General features: G+C 38.7%; 1 protein-coding gene across 1 annotated transcript in view; it reads left to right on the top strand.

Moving 5' to 3' along the window:
• The window catches only part of IQCM (IQ motif containing M), a 343,551-nt gene that overhangs the window by 257,857 nt on the left and 73,045 nt on the right, over positions 1–12,649 (top strand). Inside the window, exon 12 of the mRNA XM_060147491.1 lies at positions 11,592–11,753. Coding sequence (XP_060003474.1) covers positions 11,592–11,753 — 162 coding nt within the window. The remainder of the gene's footprint in view (positions 1–11,591; positions 11,754–12,649) is intronic.

The raw sequence follows: 12,649 nt of genomic DNA, 5'->3' as shown, positions 1-12,649 counted from the left end.
ACATTTACTTGTGTACTGTGTACATGACTGAGATTAATAATAATTTTAGAAAGGAACAACTGCGATAATAGATGTTTTTTCTTTTTATCACACCTACCTATAATGTAAAGCTGACAACTTTATGTCTGTCTCCTAATTCTAAGAATGATCTGCCACCAAGTGTCCTGTTAGTACTAATGTGCTATTATACATTCTTGGGGGTTGTGGGAGAAAAAAATCACACACATGGGATTAGAGTTGGCAAATGCTGAATAATAATTATTCCTTATACTTTTTTGTATTTCCAAAATTTCCTATCATGAACATATAATGCTTTTATTTATTTTTTAATATTTAAAAAAAATTTTATTGGAGTATAGTTGATTAACAATGTTGTGTTAGTTTCAGGTGTACAGTAAAGTGAATCAGTTATACATCTATATATATATCTCCACTCTTTTTTAGCTTCTTTACACATATAGTTCATTACACAGTAAGAAATAATATTTTTTCACAGTAAAAGTATATCCCAAACATTTCATAGAATATGCTTATACTAAAAAATTGTTATTTTTTTAAACATCTTTATCGGAGTACAATTGCTTTACAATGGTGTGTTATTTTCTGCTTTATAACAAAGTGAATGTTATACATATATATATATGTCCCCATATCTCTTCCCTCTTGCATCTCCCTCCCTCCCACCCTCCCTATCCCACCCCTCTAGGTGGTCACAAAGCACAGAGCTGATATCCCTGTGCTTTGCGGCTGCTACCAACTAGCTATCTATTTTAAGTTTGGTAGTATATATATGTCCATGCCACTCTCTCACTTTGTCCCAGCTTACCCTTCCCCCTCCCCATATCCTCAAGTCCATTCTCTAGTAGGTCGGTGTCTTTATTCCTCTCTTGCCCCTAGGTTCTTCATGACCTTTTTTTTTTTTAGATTCCGTATATATGTGTCAGCATATGGTATTTGTTTTTCTCTTTCTGACTTACTTCACTCTGTATGACAGACTCTGAGTCCATCCACCTCACTACAAATAACTCAATTTCGTTTCTTTTTATGGCTGAGTAATATTCCTTTGTATATATGTGTCACATTTTCTTTATCCATTCATCTATTGATGGACACTTAGGTCAATTTTGTTTATCTTCTCAAAGAACCAGCTTTTAGTTGTATTGATCTTTTCTATTGTTTCCTTCATTTCTTTTTCATTTATTTCTGATCTGAAATTTATGATTTCTTTCCTTCTGCTAACTTTGGGGTTTCTTTGTTCTTCTTTCTCTAATTGCTTTTGGTGTAAGGTTGGTTGTTTATTTGAGATGTTTCTTGTTTCTTAAGGTAGGATTCTATTGCTATAAACTTCCCTCTTAGAACTGCTTTTGCTCTATCCCATAGGTTTTGGGTCATCGTGTTTTCATTGTCATTTGTTTCTAGGTATTTTTTGATTTCCTCTTTGATTTCTTCAGTGATCTCTTGGTTATTAAATAGTGTATTGTTTAGCCTCCATGTGTTTGTATTTTTCACATATTATTTCCTGTAATTGATACCTAGTCTCATAGTGTTGTGGTCAGAAAAGATACTTGATACGATTTCAATTTTCTTAAATTTACCAAGGCTTGATTTGTGACCCAAGATATGATCCATCCTGGAGAATGTTCCATGAGTACTTGAAAAGAAAGTGTATTCTGTTGTTTTTGGATGGAATGTCCTATAAATATCAATTAAGTCTATCTTGTTTAATGTATCATTTAAAGCCTGTGTTTCTGTATTTATTTTCATTTTGGATGATCTGTCCATTGGTGAAAGTGGGGTGTTAAAGACTCCTAGTATGATTGTGTTAATGTAGATTTCCCATTTTATGTCTGTTAGTATTTGCCTTATGTGTTGAGGTGCTCCTATGTTGGGTGCATAAATATTTACAATTGTTATATCTTCTTCTTGGATTGATCCCTTGATCATTATGTAGTGTCCTTCTTTGTCTCTTGTAATAAATAGTCTTTGTCTTAAAAGCTATTTTGTCTGATATGAGAATTGCTACTCCAGCATTCTTTTGATTTCCATTTGCATGGAATATCTTTTTCCATCCCCTCACTTTCAGTCTGTATGTGTCCCTAGGTCTCAAGTCAGTCTCTTGTAGACAGCATATATATGGGTCTTGTTTTTCTATCCATTCAGCCAGTCTATGTCTTTTGGTTGGAGCATTTAATTCATTTACATTTAAGGTAATTATCAGTATGTATGTTCCTATAACCATTTACTTATTGTTTTGGGCTTGTTATTGTAGGTCTTTTCCTTCTCTTGTGTTTCCTGCCTAGAGAAGTTCCTTTAGCATTTTTTGTAAAGCTGGTTTGGTGGTGCTGAATTCTCTTAGCTTTTGCTTGTCTGTAAAGGTTTTAATTTCTCCATCAAATCTGAATGATATCCTTGCTGGGTAGAGTAATGTTGGTTGTAGGTTTTTTTTCCTTCATCACTTTAAATATGTCCTGCCACTCCCTTCTGGCTTGCAGAGTTTCTGCTGAAAGATCAGCTGTTAACCTTATGGGGATCCCCTTGTGTGTTATATGTTGTTTATCCCTTCCTGCTTTTAATATTTTTTCTTTGTATTTAATTTTTGATAGTTTCATTAATATGTGTCTTGGCGTGTTTCTCCTTGGATTTATCCTTTATGGGACTCTCTGTGCTTCCTGGACTTGACTAACTATTTCCTTTCCCATATTAGGGAAGTTTTCAACTATAATCTCTTCAAATATTTTCTCAGTCCCTTTCTTTTTCTCTTCTTCTTCTGGGACCCCTATCATTCGAATGTTGGTACGTTTAATGTTGTCCCAGAGGTCTCTGAGACTGTCCTCAATTCTTTTCATTCCTTTTTCTTTATTCTGCTCTGCAGTAGTTATTTCCACTATTTTATCTTCCAGGTCACTTATCCATTCTTCTGCCTCAGTTATTCTGCTATTAATCCCTTCTAAAAAATTTTTAATTTCATTTATTGTGTTGTTCATCACTGTTTGTTTGCTCTTTATTTCTTCTACATCCTTGTTAAACGTTTCTTGTATTTTCTCCATTCTATTTCCAAGATTTTGGATCATCTTTACTATCATTACTCTGAATTCTTTTTCTGGTAGACTGCCTATTTCCTCTTCATTTTTTAGGTTTGGTGGGTTTTTACCTTGCTTCTTCATCTGCTGTGTGTTTCTCTGCCTTCTCATTTTGCTTATCTTACTGTGTTTGGGGTCTCCTTTTTGCAGGCTGCAGGTTCGTAGTTCCCATTGTTTTTGGTGTCTGTCCTCAGTAGCTAAGGTTGGTTCAGTGGGTTGTGTAGGCTTCCTGGTGGAGGGGACTAGTGCCTGTGTTCTGGTGGATGGGGCTGGATCTTGTCTTTCTGGTGGGATGGTCTGCGTCTGGTGGTGTGTTTTGAGGTGTCTGTGGCCTTATTATGATTTTAGGAAGCCTCTCTGCTAATGGATGGGGTTGCGTTCCTGTCTTGCGAGTTGTTTGGCATACGGTGTCCATCACTGTAGCCTTCTGGTCATTGAGTGGAGCTGGGTCTTGGCGTTGAGATGGAGATCTCTGATAGATTTTCGCCATTTGATATTACGTGGAGCTGGGAGGTCTCTTGTGGACCAGTGTCCTTCTGAATGTGTCTCTCCCACCTCAGAGGCACAGCCCTGAAGCCAGGCTGGAGCACCAAGAGCCTGTCATCACACGGCTCAGAATAAAAGGGAGAAAAAAAAGAAAGGAAGAAGAAGATTCAAAAAAATAAAGTAAAATAAAATAAAGTTATTAAAATAAAAAATAATCATTAATAATTTTTAAGTAATAATAAAAAAAGCAAAGAGAGCAACCAAAGCAAAAAACAAATCCACCAATGATAACAAGTTCTAAAAACTTTCCAAAAAAACAAAAACAAAAACGGAGAGACAGAACCCTAGGACAAATGATAAAAGCAAAGCTATACAGACAAAGTCACACAGAAGCATACACATACACACTCACAAAAAGAGAAAAAGGAAAAATATATATATATATTGTTGCTCCCAGCGTCCATCTCCTCAATTTGGGATGATTCGTTGTCTATTCAGGTATTCCACAGATGCAGGGTACATCAAGTTGATTGTGGAGATTTAATCCACTGCTCCTGAAGCTGCTGGGAGAGATTTCCCTTTCTCTTTTGTGTTCGCACAGTTCCTGGGGTTCAGTTTGGATTGGCCACGCCTCTGTGTCTGGGTTGCCTGAGGGCATCTGTTCTTTGCTCAGACAGGACGGGGTTAAAGGAGCAGCTGATACGGGGGCTCTGGCTCACTCAGGCCAGGGGGAGGGAGGGGTACGGATGCGGGATGAGCCTGCGGCGGCAGAAGCCAGCATGACGTTGCACCAGCCTGAGGCGCCCCGTGCGTTCTCCCAGGGGAGTTGTCCCTGCATCACGGGACCCTGGCAGTGGCGGGCTGCACAGGCTCCCGGGAGGGGAGGTGGGGATAGTGACCTGTGTTTGCACACAGTCTTCTTGGTGGCAGCAGCAGCAGCCTTAGCATCTCCTGCCTGTCTCTGGGGTCCGTGCTGATAGCCGCGGCTCGCTCCCGTCTTTGGAGCTCTTTAAGCGGCGCTCTTAATCCCCTCTCCTCGCGCACCATGAAACAAAGAGGGAAGAAAAAGTCTCTTGCCTCTTCGGCAGCTCCAGATTTTTTTCCCCAACTCCCTCCCGGCTAGCCGTGGTGCACTAACCCCTTCAGGCTGTGTTCACTCCACCAGTCCTCTCCCTGCGCTCCGACCGAAGCCCGAGCCTCAGCTTCCGGCCCCCGCCTGCCCCGCGGGTGAGCAGACAAGCCTCTCGGGCTGGTGAGTGCTGGTTGGCACCGATCCTCTGTGTGGGAATCTCTCCGCTTTGCCCTCCGCACCCCTGTTGCTGTGCTCTCCTCCGCGGCTCCGAAGCTTCCCCCCTCTGCACCCCGCAGTCTCCGCCCGTGAAGGGGCTTCTAGTGTGTGGAAACCTTTCCTCCTTCACAGCTCCCTCCCACTGGTGCAGGTCCTATCCGTCCCTATCCTTTTGACTCTTTATTCTTTTTTCTTTTGCCCTACCCAGGTGCGTGGGGAGTTTCTTGCCTTTTGGGAGGTCTGAGGTCTTCTGCCAGCGTTCAGTAGGTGTTCTGTAGGAGTTGTTCCACGTGTAGATGTATTTCTGATGTATCTGTGGGGAGGAAGGTGATCTCCGCGTCTTACTCTTCCACCGTCTTGAAGCTCCTCCTCCTGTAATGCTTTTAAAACCATAAAATAATGTTAAAATAATCATGGAACCAAAATATTTACCAAACAAAAGTATGTCTTTAGTATGATTCCATTTACAATGTTTTTTAAAATCCCTGTGATTCTTGAAGTACAAATCTGGGGACCACTGCCTTAAATATTCAAATTCAGGGCCTGCAGTAGGGAAGCAGTGAGACCTGAATAATACAATCAGCCTGTGCAGGAGAGGGAGGGACAGGCATCTTTGGGTCCTCTGAACACTCACCATCTATTCTAAATATTAAGCATAATGAGCCTTGCTTATCTGAGAGGCAGGAGATAACTATATGTGTCTAAGGAGGTCCCACTGTGGGGTTTTATTCTAGCTTCCATCCTTAGCAAACTAAGAGGGTTATAATCAGTTGATGAACTGTGGTTTTGACCTGAGGGGTTGTCAATAGTCTGTAGAAAATAAATTCTTGTGGAGAAGACTAACATCAGAAAACCATCTGGAAAGAGCTATGAGTGCTTGTGAGAGAAACCATAACCTGACTATGCACGGACAGCTAAAGGATTTAGAAAGATTGGAAGAAGACTTCAAAGGGAGAGGCCGCCAGAAAACTAGCAACCCCTGAAGGCGCTAACAGTCCCATGATACCAGGAACAGTGTGTTTAAAATGATATGGCATCCTCATTGAAAGGACCGACTTTCAAGTTAGAATTAAGATTATACTGGCCTCACCACTTACTGTGAGGCCATGAAAATGCTCTTTAATCTCTATGTGCCTCAGTGTCTTGAGCTATGTTATGAGTATGCTAGTATTGAACTCATAGGATTGTCAGTAAGTCACACATATGTGATTTTAGGATTAATTTAGCTAATGTACATAACCTGCTTAGCACACTGCCTGCTATATACTAAGCTCCCAATGAATACTATTAATTATTGTATTTATTTGTTAATTAAATATTTGTTAATTAAAAAGCCTTTTATTGACCCTTTCCCAGTATCAGGCACATGGCTAGGTGCTAGGAGATTCAATGGTTAGCAAACAATCATGGACCTTGTCTGCCTGTAACTGATAGTCTTGTGAACGAGGCAGATCTCAAGTAATAATAGGAATAATATAATTACAAACTTCAGTAAGTGTAATGGAGGAAAAGTACAGAGAACAATAACTCTGAGATGATATAATGTGAAAGCTTGATCTAGTTGGTGAGAGTTAGAGGACACTTTGAGAATAGACATGAAGGTGTTGTAGACGTTGATGAGGCAACCGAGGAAAGGGTTTGGGAGGAGAACATACCAGCTACACAGAACATCTTATGCAAAGCTTCTGAAGTAGGAGGATGCAAGATGTGATTCTGAAACTGAAAGAAAGCCAAGGTTGCTAGAGTAGAGATGGAAGAGGAGGCAGGGGCCAGAATGTTCAAAGTCTTTCAGGACATAGTAAGGACTTGGCATTATTTTAAGAGCATCAGGAAGCCATTGAGTAGGAAAATGAACCAGGGAAACTGCTGAGTAGGAAAATGAACTAGGGAACTGCTGAATAGGAAAATGTATTAAAAATACTTTAAAAAATATTATTCTGGAGCTTCCCTGGTGGCGCAGTGGTTGAGAGTCCGCCTGCCGATGCAGGGGACACGGGTTTGTGCCCCGGTCCGGGAGGATCCCGCGTGCCGCGGAGCGGCTGGGCCCGTGAGCCGCTGAGCCTGTGCGTCCGGCAGCGGGAGAGGCCGCGGCAGTGGGAGGCCCGCGTACCGAAAAAAAAATATATATATATATATATATTATTCTGGCTACTGTTTAGAGGCAAGATCCAAAGGGCCAAGAAGACTGTTTAGGAGGCAAAAATGTTTGTATAAAAATAGATGATAGTTTTTCTAGGAGGGTGGCAGTGGGTAGTGCGGTGTCAAGATCTAGTTTTCTAGGTTGTGCCATTAAATAGGGGCTATTTACTGAGACAGGGAATCCTAGAACAGGACAGACATTGGTGCCTATTTGTTAGCCAAGTGGAGTTGTCAATTAGGCAACTGGATATCATGATTTTGCCATATTTTGTTAACGCTAAGATATATATTTTCATATTTTAATGTCTCTAAAATTGAGCTATATCTTATAATCAATGGTATGCCCTAGTTAAATTTCCAGTCTTTTATATTTCTTCGTGGTGTGTAAACTAACGGGGTCATCAACATCTATAATGTCTTAGATTCAACAAAATATGCTAATAATAGCAACAAGGAAGACCACCGTAACATCAGTTAGTAGCTCACAAGCACTAATTAACACAAAACTTCTGATCAGTATAGAACAGGAACCACTTACCCTTAGAATATCCAAAATAGTGTAGGAGTGACCAGAAAGAGCAACGACTTCAGGATGACTGTCCACTTTTCCACCCACCCATCCAGAAGACAAGTAAGATGGGGGACAAGACAGGAAACTGCCCTCATTGTCTAAATAGGATAGAGGCTGTACCAGCATCTGTTAAATGAAGAGCATGATAATAATAGTAATAACACTTAAATAATGCTGGCCATAGACTAGGTGTTCTTCTAAAGACTTTATATCAGCTCATGACAACACTATTATGTGAACAGTTTTACTATGATACTGAGCTGGAAAGAGGTTAGCTAACTTGCTTCGGGTCACACAGATCATAAATGGCAGATCCAGGTTCACACCCAAGCAGTGGTCAGCTCTAAAGCCTCTGCTCTCAACCACTGCTGCTACCTCTAATGAAGATAATTAATTACTTGGTGACCTGGGAGCAATAGGGATTTATGGAACTATTGTGTGGGCTTTTGCCAGACCTAGACACATACATCTAAGATCTTCAGAGTTTTACTATGTACATGGCTTGGGGAAGAAGGCATAAGGAAGAGCTCTTATTCTTTTGAGTTCTGAGAACTGTATTATTACATCTAAATGTAATGTGGCAATATTGACTTAGTGACTTAGCAGTGTATTAAAAGGAAGGTGCTTTATAAATAACACATTATCAATATCAGCAACAAAAATTAAATTCCTGTTTTTATCTTGGGATGACATATGTAATAAAACAAAAAGAAGAGGACATGTTTTACAAGCCATGTGTCTTCTAAAATGAAAAATGCTTACTTGTAATCAACTTTGATATTATGAAAGGAAGTACATTTATTCCAAAATCATTATGCCTTGTTTATATAAGCTCTAAGTCTCCATTTGTATTACCTGATGGCAAATGGTGGCATTAGCAAGATTCTGAGCTGAAAACCTTGAATGTGTGTCTGATACTATAGCTATCACAATATCACATTGTCATGGCAAGTTCAGCTTCCACAGATTTCTTGTGTTTCTGCTTAAGTCTTCAATCAGGATAAGCCAGGAAGAGAAAGTGGCAGGTCTACATTCACCACTGCTTAGATTTTAGTGTAGGCATTTTATTTTTCCCCAAATGAAAACATTTGCCTTTATGGAAAATAAAATGCTTTATTAAAACTGATAAGCATAGGACTTCCCTGCTGGCGCAGTGGTTGAGAGTCCGCCTGCCAATGCAGGGGCACGGGTTCATGCCCCGGTCCGGGAAGATCCCACATGCCGCGGAGCGGCTGGGCCCATGAGCCATGGCCACTGAGCCTGCGTGTCCGGAGGCTGTGCTCCGCAACAGGAGAGGCCACAACAGTGAGAGGCCTGCGTACCGCAAAAAAAAGAAACCCCAAAACTAATAAGCATAGCCCTATTAAATAACGTTACTAAACATCTTGTTTAAGCTAAAGGAATTAGAAAGATATAAATCTTGAAGAGGAGAGAAATCTAAGTGTAATTTGGTTCTTCACACTAAAAAGGCTGCTATTATTGCTAGATTTTTCTACTTTATTTTTTTTTCTTTATGGTTTTGAAGAGGGGAACTCTGATCTATTTTATTTCCTCACTTTGTGTGTGATGGAAAACTTCAGGATTGTATTTAATTTCACTCTATGATTTCTCATAATGTAATTAATGCTGCATCCTCCTTCACAATTCATCCTCCTTCACAAAACGCTGTCGCCTTCACAACTTGAAGAGACCTCTATTGCCTGAGGATCTCCCTTGATCAACTTCTTGAAGAAGTATGATCAGAATGAAAAAGTAAAGCAGGGTTGACTCTTTAGCACTGCTTTGTAATAGTTCTGGCTTCCTTTCTTCTGTTGACAGATGAGAAAGGATTTAGAATTATTTAAATGAGATATATCTAATAACTGCATATCTGAGCACATATGAAGATGTCTGCTTTTTTAGTTTGAGGGGAATAATTTTGAACTTTTCCTTTTAAGAAGAGGCAGAAAACTTCCTAAGATGTTTATAATTGAAAGATGCAATAACTTTATTTCCTGGCTCTCTCTTGGTTTTTATTAGTGTTGGAATAATACTAGATGAAAATTAAAACTAACACACTCATGTAGTACTTATAGACATGGTGCTATAAATTTTGATATATCTCTTATATCACTTAATCCTAACAATAACCCTATGATGTCAGTATTATCACCAGGAGATAAATGTGATTCATCTAATATTTCATAGCCTGTTAATGGTGGTTCAAGAATTAAAACCCAGGTCTGTTTGTATCAATCAGGATCCAGTTAGAAACTAAAACTACATGGTGACTTGAGAAGGAAAAGATTAATATAAAGAATTATTAACTATGATGGTGATTAAATAAGATTGGCTACGAAGGGTAAAAAAAAACCTAAAGAATTGAGAAGAGCAGATATAAGGAGTGGCGCTAACCCTCGGTCTGAGGCAGAACACTTAAGGAAAGAACAAATTTTAAAGAGTCCCCCTTACCCTCTCCCTTTACCCTGGGATCTAGCTCTTCTTGAAGAGGACATAGCTGTGACCCAGTGAGTGGCAGAGACATTTGCTGAGGTAGCATGCTAGTGGAACTCCCAGGGAAGCCACTCTCTGGGGTTCTGGGGAAACTTCCCATAAGGAGGTGTCTCAGTGTGGAACCCATTCAAGGGAAGTTGGTGCCTCACGGAACGTGCTAGCAAGCTCCTAGAGTGTGAGTCAGGGAAGCCCTGTGGGGTGCCAAGCAACATGGCCCAGAAGGTGCCCTGCACTGCTGCTGGTCACTATGCACAATAGGAGCTATCAGACAAAAGCCCCCGGAACCAGGAAGAGCCTCTTTGTCCTCTAGTTTCCTACCTTACCCTCTATGAAGGATGCTTAAAAATTTCCCATATGGCAAGGGAGAAATATTCTAGTCTCACAAATAGGACAATGAAGGGTGGATTTAGGGTGAGGCAATAGATGGATACTACCCACCAACAAATCTGCTTTCTTAATCATTTAATCATTATGTTGTACTGCCTTATACTTACTGTACCACAAAATATGATATTTGAAAAAATAAAGGGGAAAAAAGGGAAGGAAGGTAGAGGTAGGAAGAAAAAGATAGACAATGTAACAGGATTATAAATGAAGATTTACATCAGTATCTCTCTTTTCTTTGAAATGTTTCTAGGTAGAGTCACTTTGAATTAATTGCTCAGGAGACTGCCTTATTAAATTTTAGGACATTGGCTTATCAACCAAAAACTGAAGACACAAACTGCAGGCCCAAGGGCCATAACCAAAGATTTTTCACTCTACAATTTAAATTATTTTTTAATCCCAGCTTTCTCATCTACTGGTTAATGCAGGTCATGTTCACTTGACAAACATTTGTTTGCAAATAAGAGCTTCTCCTCAGACAATCCAAATCCTAATTGCATCATTTACAGACTGTAAGATTTAGGCAAGTTATTTAATTTCTTTGGGCCTCCAATTCCTCATGTAAAATGATGATAACAACAGTATCTACCTTACAGATGTGTTATGAATATTAAGTGTGTTAATATTCAAAAGCACTTGGGACCATTTCTTGCATATAGTAAGTGCTATATAAATATTTGTATAGATGTTATTATATTTTCTTAAAGACCATAGCCTAAGTATATGTATTCTTTCAGTAGTTCCAGTTTATGGAACTCTTCATTTAATCAACATTTTTGTCAGATTATTCTGATTTCATTGTTTCATGGCAATTAAAAAAATATGATTACGTTATAGTATGTATAATGTGAATGCTGTTAGTTGGTTATCTTACTTTTTTCTACAGCTATTAACAACAGTGCTTTAAACTGATAGTGTTTGAAGATTCTACTAGCAAGCCCGTACTCCTTAATTTTTGCTATGAATTATCTAAAAGGTAAGATTTTTGGTGAAGTATTTTTGGCTAAAGAAAACTACGTTGTCAGCATAACCATTAGCATTCAAATTATTCAATAGTTTTAAATTTACATCCCTTAAAAGAAACACATTAGAAATTTTGTAAAAATGTCTAAAATTAAAAACAAATTAATGTTCTTTTTTTTTACAGAACACCATGCAAAATACTCTGATATCATCAAGAAGTCCAATGCAATTGAAATGTTATTTACACTCTACCCTCCTCAAGGTGCCCATGTGCGTACTAATATGAGGCTTAGATCAACTTGGCTAAGACCCATAGTAAATGGGGAAGAAGGATATAAATATATAGGTAAGATGCTGAACCTTATAATTTCCTTTTATAATAAGGCAGAAATGACCTTGTACTTTATATAACCCTTATCCATCACTTAGATGATATGGGATGATAGGCCCTATAGAATATTCCCTTTCGTTCTTGAGTATTATGCTTGCAATTTAAAAAGTGGCTGATTTATACTTTGGTGACTCCATTAAAATAGTGGAAACACTGTGTTTATCCATTTATCTGATGATGGATATATGGCTTGTTTTTTAGAAAAAGTGATACTACAAGGAAAGCTGCTACGAACATTCATGTACTGGACTGTATATAGACACATGTATGCATTTCTCTTGACTAAACTGTTTTCCAGCATGGTTAAACCATTTCATATTCCCCATCAGTAGAAATATGAGAGTTGCATTTGTTCCATGGCCATATCAATACTCAGTGTAATCAGTTTTTCTAATTTTAGCCATTCTAAGAGATAGCGTTGATATTCCATTGTGGTTTTAATTTGCATTTCTCTAGTATACAATGATATACAGCATATTTTCATGTATTTGTCATTTGTGTATCTTCTTTGGTGAAATGTCTGTTCAAATTTTTGGCCAGTTTTATATTTTTTGCTGTTGTTTTAAGTGTTGAGAGTCCTTTAGATATTCTGAATATAAATTATTTAACATATATATGCTTCGCAAATATTTTCTCCCAGTCTGTGGCTTGTCTTTTCTTTCTCTTAATAATATCTTCTGAAGAGCAGAAGATTTTAATTTTGATGAAGTCCAGTTTACCACTGTATTCTTTTATGACTCACGCTTTTACTGTCATATCCAAGAAATATTGGTTAGACCTCTGGTCACAAAGTTTTCTTCTAGAAATTTTATAGTTTTAAATTTTATATTTCAGTATATAATTTGTTTTGA

The sequence above is a fragment of the Lagenorhynchus albirostris genome, chromosome 4 (assembly GCF_949774975.1).
Source record: "Lagenorhynchus albirostris chromosome 4, mLagAlb1.1, whole genome shotgun sequence".
Lineage (NCBI taxonomy): Eukaryota > Metazoa > Chordata > Mammalia > Artiodactyla > Delphinidae > Lagenorhynchus > Lagenorhynchus albirostris.
The sequence above is the reverse complement of the archived record's forward strand: the minus strand, read 5'-3'. Positions and strand labels throughout refer to the sequence as shown.